Raw genomic sequence first — 22,639 nt, 5'->3', positions numbered from 1 at the left:
ATCAACCAAGTCAATGAGCCTGACCACCTAGTCCCGTTAAGTCGCATCTTACGACATCATGGATTGCGGTACAAACAGCTGATAAATGCAAAGTGTTTACCGTTATGTAACCAATACAGGCATCCAAGATTATACAGTTGCACTACCTTCTGACAATATACAATTTAGAACTAAATATATGCATGTACTTAATTAACCAACGATACGCCCACTTTTTCACTTTTTCATATAAACAGGGTTTTATGCACAGCTTGAGGAGTAAAATAGGTCTTCAGCAACCCATAATTGCCGTAAAAGGTGACTATGCTTATCGTAAGAAGCAACTAACAGGATCGGGTGGTCAGGCTCGCTGACTGGGTGGATCGATGCTCATGATGTCAATCACTGTCTGGTCTAGTCTCGATTATTAACAGACCACAGTCATATAGCTGGAATATTGCTGAGTGCAACAACAAATTACAACAAATAAACAAACACACAGCATGAGCAACACGACGGTGCCAAGGAACATTTCTCTGACCCCAGTTGTTCTAATGCTTTAGGATCTGGCCTGTCCCCCATCTTCCTTCTGACCTAGAGGGGCGGTCGGATAGCCTAGTGGTTAAAGCGTTCGCTCGTCACGCCGAAGACCCGGGTTCGATTCCCCACATGGGCACAATATGTGAAGCCCATTTCTGGTGTCCCTCGCCGTGATATTGCTGGAATATTGCTAAAATGGCGTAAAACCATACTCACTCACTCACTCAGTATACACGGTATATGACCCTTGATCTGCACTCCAAGATGACGAGACCGCCTTCTTGGTCTAGTGGTAGAGCGGAAGGTCTGGGGTTCGATCCCCGGCCGCGTCATACCTAAAGACGTTAAAAGATGGTACTTGTTGTTACCCTGTATGGCGCTCGGCATTAAGGGGCTTAAACAAGGACTGGTCGGCTAGGAGTCTGTATACTGAGTCTGAGTGGGGTATTCATATCAAATCTGCGGCATGGTATCTCAGTGAGCTAGCACTATAAATCGGCATCAGTCCGGACTAGTACAAGCAACCACACAAACACACACGTACATGCACGTCGCTATATATAAGTGCAGTAATCTTGGACCCCATTTCACCTCACCTCACCTAGATGACGATCATGTTTAGCACATAGAAGAAAGTCTGGCCAGCAAGTACCTTCCTCTCTTTGTTTGATTTTAAGTTTTATTTCGAGAACGCCTCTTTCAAAACAAGAGACCAATCTTCCAGCGTAAAGACAGGTATTGTGAAGTATAAAGCCAACAACTTAAATTATCATGGACGGGAGGTACACTCACTCCAGCATTTCATTTGTTTTTTTTAATTAACGACCACACGCACACACGCATGCTATATTATTTGGAGAGCGAGTGTGACACACGCACACACACAGACACACACAGAGAAAGTTATTGCCTGGAATTCAAAATCTTTGTCAATCGGTACATGTCGAGCCGAGGCACATCATTTCCGAGATTTGTATGGTGCGTGAGGTGTTCCGACTGTTGCAGTACCCACAATGCATCAGAGAACATGGCCACCTATGTTGTTTACGTTCACAACCGGCCAAGCTAAACACTTCAATTCTATCTCCTGTGATAATTCCAATGACGAAACTTAAGATGAAATGATGGCATTGCGAGAAAACGTCTTTACTCTATCTCAACGCAAATTCCTTCTTGTATTCTGTGAGTAAACAAACGAATAAACTTACTTGTGAAAGCTATCTTGGAAGAGAACGCATTCCCATGAAGACTTGTTTGACTGTTTCAATTCTACGGTGTTTATATTTATCCTGAGTTTTTAAGCATTACATTCCTTTTTATACAAGAGTATTACATACAGGATTTTAATACCAGTGAGGAAATTGGAATCGTTATATTAATTTGGGTGTTTAAAAAAAATATTTAAAAAAATACACCCAACATACGTCAGTGGAATCCAGATATTGTGAGTCAGGGTCTGGACTTGTCTTGATAGAAGGACCCCTCTAGAGTCATGGCTAAGGACGAACATAAAGTTATGGTAAACTATGTTAATAACGAACATACTTATAATGAACTGACGGATATAACAAACTGTTTTTTTCCCCGTCCATAAGCTGTGTATGCTGTATATATATATGCTTATAACAAACTGAAATTAGTGGTCCCTTTGAGTTCGTTATAACCATAGTTTAATGTATATGTCAGATGGGGCCCAGTCAGAATGAACCAGTGGATGCCCAAACAGAACAAACAATTTAATTAAAATAGTTTAATACCCCAACTTGATACAAGTTTTAAACTCCTCAGCAAATCTAAGAGTTTTTAAAGCTTTGTTGACTCATGTTGATATATATAAGATATAAAAAAAACACTTTGGTGAGTTTATTTATGTAAAGATAAAAATAGCACAAAAAATCTACAGGTAGACAGAATGTCTGCATTGTTTTACATTGTTTTAGAGCTAGATATGTGAATGTAGTTGTATACCCAGTGTTACCCATCCTCATCAGCTGCATCCAAACATTCAGGTCATTTAATACCTGGTCCCCAGCACTCTACTGCTTGCCAAAAGAGTAGACGAACTTGGATCTGGTGTCAGTCTGTGTGACTTGGTTGATGTCGTAACCTACTTTTAGTCAATGACAACAAACAACATGATCAACATGAATAGAAAATATGTCACACATATATATGTTATTCAACTCTAACCAAATAACCTGAATACATTTTGACTATATATAAATATGAATTTTGACATGTTATTGTTGTACACATAATACTATTACTTTGCAGGTACCCAATACCTTTGTTGTGTATTATCAGCAGAGATATACAAGTGGCAGGCTATGATTCCACAAGGATTTAAAAATCAGAATTTCAGTCAACTTTAAATAAATTTAGGTCGAACATATTCTTTTCTTTCTATTTTCAAAGAAGCTGTTAACAATAACCTTTGTTTTTGCAATGGTTTTTAGGACTATGAACATGACGAGTATTTCATCAAATGGCAGTTTTGTCTGTCAGTGGGTCTGTGAGTGAGTGAGTGAGTATAGTTTTACGCCGCTTTTAGCAATATTCCAGCAACATCACGGCAGGGGACACCAGAAATGGGCTTCACACATTGTACCCATGTCGGGAATCGAACCCGGGTCTTCGGCGTGACGAGCGAACGCTTTAACCACTAGGCTACCCGACCGCCCCTGGGTCTGTGAGACAGGATATTCTGTAGTGGGGTGTTGGGGGATGAAAATTTCGTAATCAATTTGTTATGACCTGAAGCTATTTGCTGGAGGATAAGCTAGAGGATATGAAAAGTACAGCTGACAAAAAATAACTCAACTCATTTATTGTTAAAAAACATGATGGTATGTGGAATGCAGCATGTACAATTTTCAGTGCGTAAAAAATGGAAGCAACTTGATGCTACTGTCTGTCTGCAAGTGTTTCTGCGTTGTTGTAGGTAATGGATAACATGTGTTGAGAATCGGGAGACTCGACCTGCGTGATGAGTGGGCGGGACTACAGGTCTTTCATCACCAGCCACAGGGCAGAGGAGATGGGTAGGTACCAGATCATTGAAATCTTTGTCATTCGTTTTATTCTTTCTCACTAAGCCTGCTCAGCTTATATATTTCTGATGTGTTGTTTTATATTATACTTCCTCTTTCCTTTGTTTGCCAGCATGTTTGTCATCAGTAAACAAAGACGAGTTATCAGATGAAATGACCCTACTCTTCTGCATGATTGTTTTCACCTTTTTCCCTTTCTAAGTCAACATAACTGTTATTAATTTTTCAAAAATACATTAATACAAACATAATGAATGTAAGTTACTATTTATGTCTTTCTTCATGTGAGTTTATATTTCTTTGATAACAAAAGGCAAAAACAGCCCAAATTGAATTTCTACACAGCAGCATACACAAGAGGCCATCCTGACTGGTTATAGATGTAGTCAGCAATGATAAAATTCTATATAGTCCTGAGGTGGAACATTTTAAAGTGAATGTTTCATGATGGTAATTTCATGGTTAATATTCATAAGGCACAGGATAATACTTAATACTAAAGTTGTAAAAACTTGCAAAAAACAGAAAACTCAAATTTCCCTCAGTGGTAAACAGGCAAAGTTTGGACAAAAATGGGGATAAGATAGACACAAAGAAGGTTGATTATGGACAGAATATTGATAGAACATTGATAGATCACACACACGCACAAATGCATGCACACACACACACACACACACACACACACACACACACACACACACACACACACACACACACACACACACACACACACACACACACACACACACACACACACCTTGACCCTTGACCCAAAAAGCGATCATAGTGCTATGACTGTCTTGCATTGATGTTCAAGAATGTGAGTTAGGATCATCTTGTGTTTAGATTGCTTAATGGAATGGGTTTGGCTGACTTGGCATCAAAGTCTTCAGTCATGACTACATTATGGCATATGATATTGTTTCACATGCTTATACACCATTTGTGCAGATCGCCTGGTTCGTCGGATGACAGATGGCGTGCAGAGCAACAAGTACGACCATTATGTGGACTACAACAAACTCAAGGCCATGGCGATGGAAAAGAGGTTTTCTGGTCACAAAACATTAATGAAAGTGCAGAAAATTGAGCAACTTTCGAAACAAACAAAAGAAAACCATTTGTTGAAACAACAGCGTCTGGTGTGGCAGAAAGAGTTCATTCACCTGAATCATCTTCGCAAGAAGCACCAGGCAGACATAGACCTGCATGTCAGGGAGAACTGTATCGTGGCGGCGTGTCGTCAGCTGTACCAGGATGCTGAATATTACCAGGCCGGACTGGACAGGGACTTGGAGAAGTTTAAACTGGACACTGCGGAACCGGTGTGGAATCTCAGGTAACCTTGGTAACACGAAGCATGAATATTTAAAAACTGGTATATGTTTGAAAAAAATGGTAAATGTTGAGAGGAAGGGTTTTAGCTCTACATCACATCGTCATTTGGGATGTTATTGCAGTGAGGATAATTTGTGTTTTTTGTTTGAAGTTCAGGAACGTGAGATTGGTCTTGGGACTGGATCATTATGCTGACATCCCCCACCATGCCCAAATACATGTAATATGTTTTCATGCCCTCCCCCCACCATGTAGCAACTCCTCACCCTCATACATGATATAGTTGTGATATATTTTGCGCCCCCCACCCCACCCCACCTCTTTTGCTATCATTTTTTGCATGACACCCCTTAAACTCTCTTCTCCCCTCCCATAACAAATGACCTGATGTTGTTCCAGAGATGACCTGATGTTGTTGTTCCAGGGATGACCGGGGCGGTCGGGTAGCCTAGTGGTTAGAGCGTTCGATTGTCACGCCGAAGACCCGGGTTCGATTCCCGACATGGGTACAATGTGTGAAGCCCATTTCTGGTGTCCCCCGCCGTGATATTGCTGGAATATTGCTAAAAGCGGCATAAAACCATACTCACTCACTCACTCCAGGGATGACCTGATGTTGTTCTGGAGATAACCTGATGTTCTTCGAGAAATGACCTGATGTTGTTGTTCCAGAGATGACCTGACCTACTGGCTGAAGGAGAACAAGGAAGAGTTGCGGCTGGGCGCTCCGGAGGTGATCGAGCATCATACCCAGATCATGAACACCATCGCCTCTGTCAAGCAGCAGCAGGCAGACATCTTGGATAAACTTAAGCAGGAGCAGCTGTGTCTGGAGCAAGAACTTCAGACCAGTGAGTAGTTGCCACGGTTACAGGAACACAACAGAATCGGTCGGTGACCAGTGTGACAGCAGGGTGGCTTAGTGGTGTCACAGTCAGTTTCAGGGTCAGTTCCCTCCGCCCGTCCATGCTGTTCTCTGCTGTCACACGGCTGCAGTATTGTTGAAAGTGGGACTAAACAGTGCAGCTTAGGGGGTCACTTTTGATCAGCTCACCACCGAAATGTACTCTGATACAAAATGATAAATCAAGTTTTGTTGCAATACATAGAGAATCTCACCCAAGTGTCTTTTGATATCAAATATATCAACACGAGTTGATAAAAGTGGAAAAAATCCGAGGCTTGCCGAGGATTTTTGCCACTTTTATCAACGAGTGTTGATATATTTGATATCAAAAGACACGAGGGTGAGATTTTATTTATCATCCAACATCATTCTTTCAACTTTTTCAATTTGTAGACAGTAATTAGCAGTGTCTTCAGTGTAAAAAGTACTGCAAACAGCTTCAGTGGCAGAGCCATTAGTGATGTCATTTGATTGTGACGTCATGGTAACCAGTGACGTCACAATGGTCTGCAAAGCATTGTGATGTAATTTCATTGCAGCGATATCTACAGTGTAGATATCACACACACGAAATTTTTGTCAGGGAAACATTGGTATCCTGTTTAAACACACACAAATGTCTTTTTTGGGAATTCTGGCAGGAGTGGTAGCTGCACTCTTGTTGAATGCTGGAAACCAATGGTCGATACAGCCACCCCCTCTGTCCATCCTTGGGGGGTGATACACTAGTTTGTTTGTTTGTTTGTTGTTTAACGCCACACTCGGCAATATTCCAGCTATATGACAGCGGTCTGTAAATAATCAAGTCTGGACCAGACAATCCACTGATTGGCATCATGAGCATCGCTCCACACAAATGGGATACGATGACATGCATCAAACCAAGTCAGCGAGCCTGACCACCCGATCCTGTTTGTCGCCTCTTATGACAAGCATAGTCACCTTTTGTGGCAAGAATGGGTTGCTGAAGACCTATTCTAACCAAGGTCTGATACACTGGTGGATTGTGAATTTATAGTTCCTGAAACAAATATTGATCACAGTCAGTAAAAACTATTGATTGTTACCTAAACAATAACTATAACGCTTTTATAACTATTACACCAAACAAGTGTGATATTTTCCAACCATTGTGCCATTATTAACACTGACACACACACAACTGCATTACTGAATATTATCAGTGCAGTTTGTACGGAGTAGCCTCCCTTGTATACCTTCAATTAAGCAGAACAATTTGAATGGCTAGGCTATGCAGAATGGTGGATGCATCAAGAGGGTCAGGCTTATATAAGCTCTGCCAATTGTAAAACATCAGTGTGGCAGGTATTTGGCCATCCTGTCTATGAAGTGTGCAGATAAGAGCACTTGTAGGTATCGTAATATGTATCGGGTCGTGAGCAAGGTATAGTGATGCGTATCAGATCGCAGAGTTGGTGTATCGTCCCAGCTCTACTATATGTAGAGTTACTTGTTAGAATGAATAAGTGGCATATCTACAGCAACCTGTTAGCCTCTGAACAATACTTAAACCGTAAGCAAGTCTTACAATGAACCATTTCAGATGAGTTGCAGGAGTTGTGTCCCCCTCAGCTGGCGAAGCGACCCAAGTTTGTCGATGGTATTCCCCCTGAGGCATACGACCTTGAGTGTCCTGATGAGAGGTTGAAGGTGTCGGTCCTGGAGGAATTCTTGATCCTGGATCAGAAATATTACGCTCGCCTCGCTGACCTCGACAGCAGACATCGCAGAGCTCTCAGGTTGGTGAACTTGTTAACTTGTTAAACTGCAGCTTGTATTTATTGTGTTTATCATGTAGGCAAGTGGTTAAAGCGTTTACTCATCACACCAACGACCCAGGTTTGATTCCCCACACCTGTACATATCTGCAGCCCCATTGGGGTGTCCCCTGCTGTGATATTGTGGGAAGTTTAGAAAAAGTGAAAGCTGCAAACCCCATTTCTTCTGGAAATAAGATGCCACATTTCGGTACAGATGCCAGTACATTTATCAAGCAAGTTTGTTTGTTGGTTTGTTGTTTAACGCTGCACTCAGCAATATTCATGCTATATGCAAGCGGTCTGTAAATAACCAAATCTGGACCAGACAATCCAGTGAATGATATCATGAGCATCTACGCAATTGGGATACGATGACATGCAACGGTTGCAACTGTCGCCTTTAACTTCTTTCAGTGGCATTTAGAAGTTGGAGTGATGAAGTAAGACGAGTTCTATGGATAAACAACTTCTTTATTACAATTAGTGCGACGTTTCGGTGTAGATCCTAACACCTTTATCAAGCAATAGATAGTATGTCGCCTTTAGTCGTCTTTTACAAAAGGCACGGGTTGCTGCAGACCAATTCTAACCCGGAATCGTCACTGGTCTTGTCAAGCATGTGATCACCAACAAGATAGGACATGGTTATATAGCTAGGCACATCTTGATGAAACATTATATCAAGTTTGAATAATAGATCTGATTTTCGTGAGATTGACTATTCTTCTGAGTGATGTCAGTGTTCTGTGTTGTTTCCAGAATAGTAAGGAAAGCAATGCATGTTAGTGGCTGCATATGACGTTCAGGGTTCAGAATTCCTCGTTTCGGAGAGCCAGTAGCACAGTTAAATGGGTAATGGCGCTGTTAACCTAAGTACCCGCTACTTGAAGGGCACATGAAAAGAGAGTGAGCTGGTTGGGGTTTATACCACTTTCAGCAATATTCCAGCACTATCCTGGCAGGGTCACCAGAAATGGGCTTCACACATTGTACCTTTGTAGGGGAATTGAACCGGGTCTTCAGCGTGATGAATGGACACTTATACCACAAGTCCACCTCACAGTGATTTAAGAAATCTATTTGATTTGGTATGTTTTGTGTTTTTTTGTTGTTGTTTGTTTGCCGCACTCAGCAATATTCCAGCTATATGGTGGCGGTCTGTAAAATAATTGAGTCTTGACCAGACAATCCAGTGTTTGATATCTTGAGCATCGATCCACGCAATTGGGATCGATGACATGTATCAACCAAGTCAGCGAGCCTGACCACCCGATCCCGTTAGTCACCTTTTTAAACAAGCATAGTCGCCTTTTACGGCAAGTATGGGTTGCTGAAGACCTATTCTAACCAGGAATCTTCACGGGTCTTTTGTGTTGTTGTGTTGTAAAGAAGTCTTTGTGATGAGATTTAGTATATGAAGCCTGTGAGAAAGTAAACTGGACAAACACATGGGAACTGATCAACACATTAACATGCTCATTGCTGAGTACACTTCACGGATTAACCAAGGCATTCAGAAGTTAAAAAGCATACAATCTCATTAAAATCAGATCTTAGTTCTTGCTGCCACTAAACAAAGATCTGAGGTTGTCCCAATGCGGGTCATGTCAGAATAACCTTTCATCCGACCAATCAGAGCGTTGGTAACCAGAAAAGCATATGAAATATTATCAATCTCAATGAAAGGGGACAAACTTTCCAAATTTCAACTGAATGTCATTTTTGTATCCCTGAATGGGTGATGAGTTTATCAATGCTCTTCCTGTCTCCAGTAGTGACCACATAGGCGGCTGGGAGGAGGAGGATCACTTCACGTTCGTGGCGGTGTACGACCAGTATCCCACAGAGTTACAGAACAGGAGGAAACTCCTCGTGGATAGATTGAAGCGCCATCTACCTCACATGAACAGGACACAACTTGTGAGTTGATGGTTTCTTTTTCTTGCATTCATTAGGCTTAAAAAAATAAAAGAATTGGTTCTCAGGCAATGACTTTTGAAAATATTGTGCGGGCGGTGTGTTTTTTTTTCTTGTTTAAACTAGTATGTAACCAAATAAACAGTTCAGTCAACCTGCGGAAGTGCCTCCCTACACAAAGAAGCATACACACTCCGATTGCCGCCATGACCATAACCAGATGCACAGGAAAGCAGGGCGCATGTAAAGGGAAGTAACTGTGTGCTATATTGGATTACAATGTTTTTAAGTATATACGATTTTAATTTTTTTTTTGAAAACGGAAATAAGAAATGAAACATGTGGTGGACTTTATGATGATGCGGGCGGTGACTGAGAACCAAGACTATTATTTTTTTTAGTCTTAGCTTACCTGAATTGATGTTTATATGAGCCGATACCATGATATTGTTTCTGTCCTTTGTCATCATCTGTTGTGCATCCATCAGAAACCATTATGTAATTATTATATACTTTGAAACCCTTGGGTTAAAGAGATGACATTTTTAGAATATGACCCATCGATACTTTGTGCAACTGGCTCTGACTAATCTTTAACATTGCTCTGTTTTTACTGCCATTCATAAAGAATTCTGGATTTATGCTATATTTTAAACAGTTGTAAATAATATTGTTATGATGCAATATGTTTCATAAATTTGTTTTTAGATATAACTTTGTATTCCTGACTCAATTGTATATATATCAACTTGTTCTCATCGCTTTATGGCTGAAATAATGAAGATGCGATGTTAATTTTCACTTACTCACTCACTTCAATAATTCTGGTGAGCTTCAGAACCTGAAGGATCTGTCTGTTTCTACATGTTTGTTATTGCTAGTTGTATTATCTGCCTTTATCATCCAACACTAGCTCCCATAGGAGATAGGTGAGATCAAGCTATATCTACTTTGCAATGAAATAACATCACAATGCTTTGCAGACAATTGTGACGTCACTGGTTACCATGACGTCACAATCAAATGACATCACTAATGGCTCTGCTACTGAAGCTAAGGCACATCACTGCTTATTACTGTCTACAAAGTGAAAAAGTTTGAATAATGATTTTGGATGATAAATAAAATCTCACCCTCGTGTCTTTTGATATCAAATATATCAACACTCCTTGATAAAAGTGGAGAAACTCCTTGGCAAGCCTCGGAGTTTTTCCACTCTTGTCAACACGTGTTGATATATCGATCAAAAGACACGAGGGTGAGATTCTCTATATATCCTGACAGCCTGTTGGTTAAGCTTGTGCTCTTGGTTCAGTTCCGAACATGAGTCTCCCTGAACACAGAACTTGCCGCAGGAGCGAAACTGTCATACTCCTTGCAGGGTGGAGGTACATAAACTCACTCACTCACTCAGTCACACAGGCAATGTGATCCATGACATTCATATGGGTTATAATAACAGGCAATGTGATCCATGACATTCATATGGGTTATAATAACAGGCAATGTCATTCATGACATTCATATGGGTTATAATAACAGGCAATGTCATCCATGACATTCATATGGGTTATAATAACAGGCAATGTCATCCATGACATTCATATGGGTTATAATAACAAGCAATGTCATCCATGACATTCATATGGGTTATAATAACAGGCAATGTCATCCATGACATTCATATGGGTTATAATAACAGGCAATGTCATCCATGACATTCATATGGGTTATAATAACAGGCAATGTCATCCATGACATTCATATGGGTTATAATAACAGGCAATGTCATCCATGACATTCATATGGGTTATAATAACAGGCAATGTCATCCATGACATTCATATGGGTTATAATAACAGGCAATGTCATCCATGACATTCATTATAACCCATATGAATGTCATGGATGCCACTGCTTGTGTGACTGAGTGAGTGAGTGAGTTTATGTTTCACATTTGTTGTACCCATGTGAGGAGTGGAATGTTGGTCCTTGGTATGAGTCAGTGCCGTTGCCCCCTCACTGGCCGGACATTGGAATGAGCTGTGGAGAACTGGAGTTGGTCTTTCTCCTTCTGATCCTTGGTGTTAGAGCCGACAACTGTTCAATATGATCATTGGTGTTGTCACCATTCTCCAACTTTATGTGTGGTATCAGATGGTTCTCCAGTTCTTATGTGTGGTATCAGATGGTTCTCCAATTCTTATGTGTGGTATCAGATGGTTCTCCAGTTCTTATGTGTGGTATCAGATGGTTCTCCAGTTCTTATGTGTGGTATCAGATGGTTCTCCAGTTCTTATGTTTGGTATCAGATGGTTCTCCAGTTCTGATGTGTGGTATCAGATGGTTCTCCAGTTCTTATGTTTGGTATCAGATGGTTCTCCAGTTCTGATGTGTGGTATCAGATGGTTCTCCAATTCTTATGTGTGGTATCAGATGGTTCTCCAGTTCTTATGTTTGGTATCAGATGGTTCTCCAGTTCTTATGTGTGGTATCAGATGGTTCTCCAGTTCTTATGTGTGGTATCAGATGGTTCTCCAGTTCTGATGTGTGGTATCAGATGGTTCTCCAGTTCTTATGTGTGGTATCAGATGGTTCTCCAGTTCTGATGTGTGGTATCAGATGGTTCTCCAGTTCTTATATGTCGTATCAGATGGTTCTCCAGTTCTGATGTGTGGTATCAGATGGTTCTCCAGTTCTGATGTGTGGTATCAGATGGTTCTCCAGTTCTTATGTGTGGTATCAGATGGTTCTCCAGTTCTGATGTGTGGTATCAGATGGTTCTCTAGTTTTATGTGTGGTATCAGATGGTTCTCCAGTTCTTATGTGTGGTATCAGATGGTTTTTCAGTTCTTATGTGTGGTGTCAGATGGTTTTTCAGTTCTTATGTGTGGTATCAGATGGTTCTCCAGTTCTTATGTGTGGTATCAGATGGTTGTCCAGTTTTTATGTGTGGTATCAGATGGTTCTCCAGTTCTTATGTGTGGTATCAGATGGTTCTTCAGTTCTTATGTGTGGTATCAGATGGTTCTCCAGTTCTTATGTGTGGTATCAGATGGTTCTCCAGTTCTTATGTGTGGTATCAGATGTGACGAGCTGCCTCCAGACCTGTTGTTGTGTGTGCTGCAGATGGAGCATGAAGACTGGTGGCTGGACTTCAAACACTACAACGAGCGGCACAAGTCCATCTTGTCCGACTGGCTACGTGACCGTCGGGAGCTGCTGGTCAAGGCCAGGGTGGTGTTTGCTGAGGCGTCCGCTGCACAGGACCTGGACGACCTGAAGGAGAACAGCAGACAGAAACAACTGGAGCTGTGTGATGCCCTGTATGCTCAGGTGAGATAATCACATTCAGGTGATTCTCTGTTCTCTCAGGTGAGACAAGGTGTGATGCTCTGTAATCTCAGGTGAGACAAGGTCTGGTGCTCTGTACTCTCAGGTGGGACACAGGTCTGGTGCTCTGTACTCTCAGGTGAGACAAGGTGTGATTCCCTGTACTCTCAGGTGAGACACAGGTCTGGTGCTCTGTACTCTCAGGTGAGACAAGGTGTGATTCGCTGTACTCTCAGGTGAGACACAGGTCTGGTGCTCTGTACTCTCAGGTGAGACAAGGTGTGATTCCCTGTACTCTCAGGTGAGACACAGGTCTGGTGCTCTGTACTCTCAGGTGAGACAAGGTGTGATTCGCTGTACTCTCAGGTGAGACACAGGTCTTGTGCTCTGTACTCTCAGGTGAGACAAGGTGTGATTCGCTGTACTCTCAGGTGAGACACAGGTCTGGTGCTCTGTACTCTCAGGTGAGACACAGGTCTGGTGCTCTGTACTCTCAGGTGAGACAAGGTGTGATTCGCTGTACTCTCAGGTGAGACACAGGTCTGGTGCTCTGTACTCTCAGGTGAGACAAGGTGTGATTCGCTGTACTCTCAGGTGAGACACAGGTCTGGTGCTCTGTACTCTCAGGTGAGACAAGGTGTGATTCGCTGTACTCTCAGGTGAGACACAGGTCTTGTGCTCTGTACTCTCAGGTGAGACATGGTGTGATTCGCTGTACTCTCAGGTGAGACACAGGTCTTGTGCTCTGTACTCTCAGGTGAGACATGGGTTCGGTGCTCTTTACTCTCAGGTGAGACACAGGTCTGGTGCTCTGTCCCTTGTATTGGCTGAAGTTAAAGATCTCGAAATTAAGTAAAATCTCGAAATAAGAACAGATATGTATTGCTGTCAGTTTGGGTAGCTCCATGTGAGTGCATCATGTTGCCCTGCAGGTGCTGCGATGGAGGGAGCAAAAGATGGAGTTGATGCAGCTGGAGATGGAGTTGGAACAGAAAGGGGCGGAGCAGATGGCAGAACTGGAGCAAGCGGAACAAGAGCGAGAACAGCAGCGCCGTCAGAAGGAGAAACAAAAGGTGTGGGGTTGTTTTATTTGTTTGTTTTATGCCACACTCAGCAATAGTCCAGCTATATATAAGAGTGGTCTGTAAATAGTCAAGCCTGGACCAGACAATCCAGTAATTGACATCGTGAGCATCGATCTACAAAATCAGTATAATTTGACTTGCATCAACCAAGTCAGCGAGCCTGACCACCCGATCCTGTTGGTTGCCTCTTACAAGCATGGGTTGCTGGAGATGAATTCAATCCCAATTTTCACAGGTCATGTGGGGTTGAACTGTGATTGTTATGAGGGAGGGGGAGATGATTGACTACACTGGGACAAAAAAGAGAATCTCTAGGGGTTTTACTGTGGTGGAGAAGGGGGTGGAGGAGAGTAGACAGGAGGATGGAGACTCACTCATATACACTGAGGGTTGTGCACATCTAGAAGTTCAGTTTGCTAAAACCATCAGTGATTGGTTTTCAAGGAATTGGTAAGTGGATCCTTGATATCCCAATTTATACCTGTAAAAAAAGATATTGAACTTTGTTATTTGCTACTTTCTGTGTAATCCTCCTCTCTGTCTCTCCAGATCAGTAAGTTCCACAAGGAGAGAGAGGAGAGACGCCAGGAGCAGGAGGAGAGAGACAGACATCGACTTCAGGAGCTCCAGGCCTCCCTAGAGGAACAGGCCCAGCTGGACAGGGACAGGTAGGCTTCGGCACACATCTTACTGATCCTTTCTGTTGGATAAGCCCGTGGTGACTCACATTGGTGTTGCTAAGTCGGTTGTGACTCACAATGGTGTTGTTGCAGGGTGTGACTCACAATGGTGTTGCTAAGCCAGGTATGACTCACAAGAGTGTTGCTGAGTAGGTTGTGACTCACAATGGTGTTGTTGAGCCAGGTGTGACTCACAGTGGTGTTGCTAAGGCAAGTGTGGCTCACATTGGTGTTGCTAAGCCTGGTGTGTCTCACAATGTTGCTGCTGAGCCAGGTGTGACTCACAAGAGTGTTGCTGAGTCGGTTGTGACTCACAATTGTGTTGCTAAGCCAGGTGTGACTCACAATGGTGTTGTTGCAGGGTGTGACTCACAATGGTGTTGCACGTTGTGACTCACAATGGTGTTCTTGCAGGGTGTGACTCACAATGGTGTTGCTAAGCCGGGTGTGACTCACAATGGTGTTGTTGCAGGGTGTGACTCACAACGGTGTTGCAGGGTGTGGCTCACAGTGGTGTTGTTGCAGGGTGTGACTCACAATGGTGTTGTTGCAGGGTGTGACTCACAATGGTGTTGTTGCAGGGTGTGACTCACAATGGTGTTGTTGCAGAGTGTGACTCACAATGGTGTTGTTGCAGGGTGTGACTCACAATGGTGTTGTTGCAGAGTGTGACTCACAATGGTGTTGTTGCAGGGTGTGACTCACAATGGTGTTGTTGCAGGGTGAGACTCACAATGGTGTTGTTGCAGGGTGAAGTTCCGGGAGGACCAGCTGGAGAGACGCAGAGAGGAGAGACAGAGAGAAGAGGAGGCACGAGCACAGGAGGACATCGAGCGAGAGAGGAGGCTGGAGTCTCTCAGAGAGCAGGTAAGAGAGACACTGTGTTTATCCTTTATGCATTAGCTGTCCTATGATCTTTGGTTCAAATCCTGATTATGTTTCTAGGTTTTTCAGCACCATTACCGTGTGCATGGTGATCACCAAAGGGGTAGATGCCTGCATCACTTGAGGCTGTCCTCCCACATCAGGCTGTCATGCCTCGATGTAACTGGGATGCTGAAAGCAGCGTTAGACCCAACTCACTCACTCACTCACTCACTCACTCACTCACACTCTTATTTAGCATGTTGTGATTATGTGGCTGTTTGAAAATAGATTTTGAAAGCTCAATTACCTGAGAAAGTGACTGAGCGAGTGAGTTGGGCTTAACGCCGCTTTTAACAGTATTCCAGTTATATCACGGCGTGTCTGCTTAATGTGGGAGGAAAGCCCGAAGTGATGCAGGTCTCAGACGTTTACCACTTCGGTGAAACCCATGAGCACAGGTTTCTGGCGTGCCCGAGGGACATTTCAAACATTGTGAGCTATTTTTACTTAATTTGTGGAAACCATCTGAAGATTCCTGGTTAAAATAGGTCACCAGGACCTATGTAGGTCATACTAGGTGACTAAATAAATGAGGTGGTGCCTTGGGTATTATACCCTGACCATGTGAATCGCTGCTCATGATATCAATCACTGGTTTGTCAGTTCCAGATTTGGAATATGTACAGTCAACCCTCATGCAGTCGTAATATTTTTGAGTCCTTCAAAGCAACAGACAAAGATTTCATTAGCTTAAAGAGACTATGCTTGTCATAAGAGGAGACTAACCGTATTGGGTGGTCAGGCTCGCTGACTTGGTTGATGCATGTCATCGTATCCCAATTGCATGGATCGATGCTTATGATGTCAATCACTGGATTGTCTGGTCCAGACTCGATTATTTACAGACCGCTGTCATATGGCTGGAAATGTTGCTGAGTGCGGCGTTAAACAACAAACAAACAAACAAACAAAATCATCAGCTTAAATGTTGGCGATCATGATAAGTAGTATTCTGGGTAAGTGGATTCTTGTGCCTTGGTTCCGACCGCTCCAGAATGTGTGACATCCGTGTTGCAGGTGCGGCCGATCGCGGAGAGTGACCCCGAGAGACTACTCAAACAAACAGAGGTAATAATTGTGTGCACCTATGTCTGCTGTGCCGATATGTTGACATGTAGGGGATGAGAATTTTTCTTGGACCACGGAGTTTGTTACGTCAAGGATCACTTTTGTAATACATCCATTACAATATACGCAAAAATCATATAGTCCCCCTGGCCCCGGGCTAACTTTCAGTGTTTTAAAAAAAATAAAAATTGGACATTAATGTATGTAAGTGGTATATATGCAAATCTATGCAAATCTAAGAAAATCTATGCAAATCTATGCAAATGTATGCAAAGAGTGGAGCAGGATGTGGAATCATCCTGAAGATGATATCTCTAACTTGCCCGCTTACTGACGGGGTTAACCTCTTTCATCATGTGGACAAGGTGTCTGACCCTTGAGGTGTGAGGTTTGAATCACATCATGGAACTCGGGATTGTTATGGTGGCTGCATTGGCTACCAACATGGGCTCGGCATGTATATAAAGAATTTGAGCTCACAAATTCTGAGTACTCTGCTATGCAGCCACAAGATGTGCCTTCTGTTGACAAGGGGCACAACTCGTGATCTATGTGAGGTGGCACCAGGGCCGAGACAAGAAAAATGGCCTTGGTGTGGCAAGGGTAGAAACTAGTCTTTGATATAGGCTAGTGGACACGCTTGCCTCAGGAAGATGGGGAGTATGTGGCAGGGTATAGAGTCATCCCACAGATGACATCCTACCCTTGTCAGCTAGATGAGGGGTTAATCTCTGGTCATGTGGACAATGCGTCCGACTTTGATTCAGAATGTCTGTGATTTGAATCCCATGATGGGACTTGGACATCTATGACTGCTACAATAGTATAATATATGCAAAATATATGGTCAATCTATCTGAATGGTATCTTGTATGCAAATTTATGCAAATTGAGTCATGTATGCATATGTTAAAATGTGGACCGTCGAGGTTGGAAAGTGAGATTTCTGCTACACACTGCTCAGACACAAGGGCCCTGTTCCACATTGCGATCATCGTGCTTCATTGATCGTAAGCTTATGATAAAGTATGGGAGTTATGACCAACTTAGCACTAAGATCGCTTTGTGGAACAGGTTCCAGGGCCATGGTCGCAGACAGCACACTGGATATGTTTTGTTAGTGATGAAGAAAACCAGCTTCACAATGTGCAGGAACCGTGAACCGTGTTAGTGGAGAGCTTCACAATGTGCAGGAACCATGAACCGTGTTAGTGGAGAGCTTCACAATGTGCAGTAACCGTAAACTGTGTTAGTGGAGAGCTTCACAATGTGCAGGAACCGTAAACCGTGTTAGTGGAGAGCTTCACAATGTGCAGTAAACGTGAACCGTGTTAGTGGAGAGCTTCACAATGTGCAGTAACCGTGAACCGTGTTAGTGGAGAGCTTCACAATGTGCAGGAACCGTGAACCGTGTTAGTGGAGAGCTTCACAATGTGCAGTAACCATGAACCGTGTAAGTGGAGAGCTTCACAACGTGCAGTAACCATGAACCGTGTTAGTGGAGAGCTTTACAACGTGCAGTAACCTTGAACCGTGTTAGTGGAGAGCTTCACAATGTGCAGTAACCGTGAACCGTGTTACTGGAGAGCTTCAGAATGTGCAGTAACCGTGAACCGTGTTAGTGGAGAGCTTCACAACGTGCAGTAACCGTGAACCGTGTTAGTGGAGAGCTTCACAACGTGTAGTAACCGTGAACTTTGTTAGTGGAGAGCTTCACAATGTGCTGTAACCGTGAACCGTGTTAGTGGAGAGCTTCACAATGTGCAGTAACCATGAACCGTGTAAGTGGAGAGCTTCACAACGTGCAGTAACCGTGAACCGTGTTAGTGGAGAGCTTTACAACGTGCAGTAACCGTGAACCGTATTAGTGGAGAGCTTCACAATGTGCAGTAACCATGAACCGTGTTAGTGGAGAGCTTCACAATGTGCTGTAACCTTGAACCGTGTTAGTGGAGAGCTTCACAACGAGCAGTAACCGTGAACCATGTTAGTGGAGAGCTTCACAATGTGCAGTAACCATGAACCGTGTTAGTGGAGAGCTTCACAACGTGCAGTAACCGTGAACCGTGTTAGTGGAGAGCTTTACAATGTGCAGTAACCGTGAACCGTGTTTGTGGAGAGGTTCACAATGTGCAGTAACCGTGAACCGTGTTACTGGAGAGCTTCACAATGTGCAGTAACCGTGAACCGTGTTAGTGGAGAGCTTCGCAATGTGCAGTAACCGTGAACTGTGTTAGTGGAGAGCTTCACAACGTGCAGTAACCGTGTTAGTGGAGAGCTTCACAATGTGAAGTAACCGTGTTAGTGGAGAGCTTCACAACGTGCAGTAACCGTGTTAGTGGAGAGCTTCACAATGTGCAGTAACCGTGAACTGTGTTAGTGGAGAGCTTCACATTGTTGTAAGAGATGTTTTGACTGTTGCCGTGGTTACAGGCGTGGCAAGCAAGGCTGGCAGAGGAGGAGATGGAGCAGAGCAACATCCAGAAGCCCCTGTTTGATATCAACACCTTCACAGCTAATCAGGTACATAAGCTTACATGACAGATTTTGGCCCGAATTCGTGTCGGTAGGTTGGAAGTTTTTTGAAAGTTTAATTCTAAAAAGTATTTTTTATTACTTCTGGTGATTTGCAATGATTCATCAAGTTTCGAAGTTTCAGCAGATTTCAATTATAATATTTAAGATGATTAATTTATAGTCATAGCAACAGTAAATGGGTGTTTTTTTAACGTTTGACTCTTTGGTCGACGGCAACACACTTTTAATTGTTTTAAAATAAATTATATTTCATTTTTGGGGAGTTGGTGGAGTTGTAAAAGTTTTCAAAAAAGTCTGACCTTAGTTATTCATACCTATGGGGTAATTTACACCAGCAGAGAAATCCTGGCAGTCTCCCCTCTCAGCTGGTAGCAGATCTGAATGCCATACCTATCTGTGTGGGACCAGATATTATTGTACAACATGAGACCTGTTTGTTGGTTTTTGAAATAAACTAAATGTGGCAATTTGGGCTTTTCAGCCTGCATTAAACACCCTGATGTAACTGAAATACTGTTTGAAAGATCAGAATAAAGTTGATACGACATATTGAGAACAGCCTACGACCTTCAAGGAATTACAGATAATTTGCCCCTAATTCCAAACCTTCTTACAAGAAACATTTTATCTGTAATTCTAAGTTGTGAGTTGGTTATATTTTTGGTTCCCATAGCCTTTTCTTTTTGAAAATGTTGAAAATTGTGGCATTCCTGAAGTCCAGTAGAGTCTGTTGTTTAGGGATGAAACGAAACATTGGACCACTTGTGCATTTCAAGTTTTGATGTGATGATATGAAACATGATACGTTTTTTTCTGTATCAATACAAAACAATAAACTTGCATATATAAATTACTTACTTCTCGTTTAATGACGCCCACGACAGCGTTTTTGTCAGTCAACTATTGCAAAATGTTTTCAAGTTCACTACTAAAAATAGCCACTACGAACATGTGTCTACAGCTAGCTTTTCCTTTGGAACCTGATCTGACATATTTATAGTCAAGAAGTTGCCATGTGATTTGACATAAATATGCGTATGGTGATATGTATCTGTCGAGACCTAGGTATTGTGTGGTATCATATTGTGACCTTGCTCTGTCATTTCAACCCTGCTATTGTGGGATGCCATGTAAAAGTTTTGTGACATCATTAACTATGGATGATGTCATCTTCGTTGATTTGAGATAATGCTTTGTGTCTCTTGCAAACAATGAAAACAATAGAAAAAAAATAAATAACCAATCAGCATAAAGCGAAAATTTTAATGGTCAGTGACAATGTATAGGTTATGATTTAGTGACAATTTTAATGGTCAGTAACAATGTATGGGTTATGATTTGGTGACATCAGTACTTTAGTAGCAATGAGTATCAAAATGTGACATCGGGTTTTTTTGCTACTGAAACAACAGATTTATATATTGAAATACTATTAATTTTATAACAGTTGTCATTTTTTTACTTAGCATTTATATGTTATCGACCAGTGTCATGTGAGAACTGGTTGTCATGGTGACGTGTTGCAGGTGACATCAGACCCCAGGGTGAGGCTAGAGCAGAAGCTCCGCGATGCGGGTCTCCACAAGTCAGACTACGCCCGACATGTCCTGTCCCAGGTCAAACCACTCCACCCCCCCAGGAAGGACATGAAATCTACTGTCCTGAAGTATGACTGAACCCTCGTGGGGGAACCTGTAATACTATCACATCACTGCAATCTGTTCATCTGACATCCCCTCCGAGTGGGCGTTTGCCTGCAGGTGTCTCGATACACATACCTCACGTATCCATGCATAGGGTGATGCTCGGTCGCTCTATTTTTGCATGTATGTTGCCATGTTCCATGTGGTCCATCTAACAAGGTTGTTGCTGTCAGCCATTTTGTGTTGAGTCACTGGTTAATTTAGATAATCAATTATTCTTGTATGGACGGCATTAATCGATACAGCCTTATTACATGCATTGACACAAGGGAAGGGGTGTGGTTTTGTCAGATGTCAATTTGTGATGCAGGAACCAGGAATGTTTGTCACGCAACCAGGAATGTTTGTCATGCAACCAGGAATGTTTGTCACGCAACCAGGAATGTGTCATACAACCAGGGATGTCATACAATGGTGAATGTGTGGAATCTGACTGTCTGCAGACAGAACACTGCTGCAAATACATTTATATTCATTTATAATCATTTGTAGAGCAGACCTAGACTGTCATGCTGTCTGAAGAGGTATATGGACTTTCTGCAGGTATATACTGTCAGCAGGATAGCAGCTGGTATAAATGTATACGGTCCTATAACCATTGAACAGTCTCGTCATCACTGATGTGTGTGTGTGTGTGTGTGTGTGTGTGTGTGTGTGTGTGTGTGACATATTGTGTGCCAGCTACTTGTGAACACAAACAAACTGCTGTTTTCATATCATGTCATCAATCTGGAATTCATGTTCACATCAAGGTCACCTGGTGCTAGCCCACTAGGACAGAACTATTCATTTGATGTATGTGGGCGGATGTACAGTGGTTTGCCATTCCATGTAATGTGATGTTTCGGTCCCACAGTATCTGTTCCTGTAGGGAAATTGTTACTTTGTTCTACTTTCTTAGGGGGAATTATTCCCATGGAACAGTTTTTACGATGAAATGTTTTGCAGGACTGACGATTTTGTTCCTCCACATTTAGTGATTTAGTTTGGTATAAATTTCCTTGTGAAAATGTTTCCTAGCCCTAACCCTAATATTAATACCAACCCTGACCCTGACCCTATCCTGACCCTGACCCTGACCCTAATCCTGACCCTGACCCGGATCCTACACCGACCCTGACCCTAATCCTGACCCAACCCAACCTAAACCCTGACCCTGATCCCAACCCTACACCGAATCTGACCCTGACCTTAGATACCTTCACACTGGCAGCATCTGATCCTGGTAGAACTAATTCCATGTGGAACTGATCATCTTGACAAATACCTTTCCAAACTGACAGACGTGCCCGAAACACACATAAAATATTCACATGGACTGTGATTAGTTTCTCCTACTTTGCCTCCATTACATAAGTGGTTGACAATCAAAATAAGTGCTGTATGACCCATGGATACGCGCACAGCTCTTGGGGATCAATTCTATCACCTACCTGGAATCATTACATCGACCATGGCACCAAGCCACGGCTGTGATATCAATATCTTGAATAGGAGTCAATCTCCCTATTGATTGTCTCCTAGCGAGTGGAACTGACTCCGATCTTATAACTGCATTTTGTATTCAATAATGGAATCTATATTTGTATATCGTCTTGCAGTAAATTCCTACACCGTGGACCTATTAATGTTGTTGTATATAGTGTTAACCACTGCCTACACTGCCTGCCTTCCATAGTGAGGCGAGGGGAAATATGGGGATTTAACGTCGCGTTCAAGATTATTGAAGTTATATAGGGAGGTGCATGCACGTGTATGTGTGTGCTTGTACTGGGACGGACTAATGTCGA

General features: G+C 42.6%; 1 protein-coding gene across 1 annotated transcript; it reads left to right on the top strand.

The window, feature by feature from the left end:
- Nucleotides 1-1,547: 1,547 nt before the first annotated feature.
- Nucleotides 1,548-22,455, top strand: LOC139464218 (coiled-coil domain-containing protein 148-like). The gene is made up of 13 exons (XM_071245743.1): nt 1,548-1,701; nt 3,461-3,560; nt 4,524-4,911; nt 5,583-5,761; nt 7,382-7,577; nt 9,371-9,518; nt 12,645-12,851; nt 13,781-13,921; nt 14,483-14,601; nt 15,363-15,480; nt 16,558-16,608; nt 19,042-19,131; nt 20,673-22,455. Exons 2-13 carry the CDS (start codon nt 3,506-3,508, stop codon nt 20,820-20,822), a joined length of 1,842 nt encoding a protein of 613 aa, XP_071101844.1. The 5' UTR covers nt 1,548-1,701; nt 3,461-3,505; the 3' UTR covers nt 20,823-22,455.
- Nucleotides 22,456-22,639: the final 184 nt, after the last annotated feature.

The sequence above is a fragment of the Haliotis cracherodii genome, unplaced genomic scaffold (assembly GCF_022045235.1).
Source record: "Haliotis cracherodii isolate W230 unplaced genomic scaffold, xgHalCrac1.p SCAF_17, whole genome shotgun sequence".
Taxonomy (NCBI): domain Eukaryota; kingdom Metazoa; phylum Mollusca; class Gastropoda; order Lepetellida; family Haliotidae; genus Haliotis; species Haliotis cracherodii.
The sequence above is the reverse complement of the archived record's forward strand: the minus strand, read 5'-3'. Positions and strand labels throughout refer to the sequence as shown.

Excerpts from the sequence above, each read along its gene's own strand:
- LOC139464218 (XM_071245743.1), top strand. The coding sequence starts at position 3,506 with ATGAGTGGGCGGGACTACAGGTCTTTCATCACCAGCCACAGGGCAGAG. Across the intron at positions 4,912-5,582 it reads GAACCGGTGTGGAATCTCAG|AGATGACCTGACCTACTGGC; the intron begins GTAACCTTGGTA and ends TTGTTGTTCCAG. Across the intron at positions 12,852-13,780 it reads GTGATGCCCTGTATGCTCAG|GTGCTGCGATGGAGGGAGCA; the intron begins GTGAGATAATCA and ends GTTGCCCTGCAG.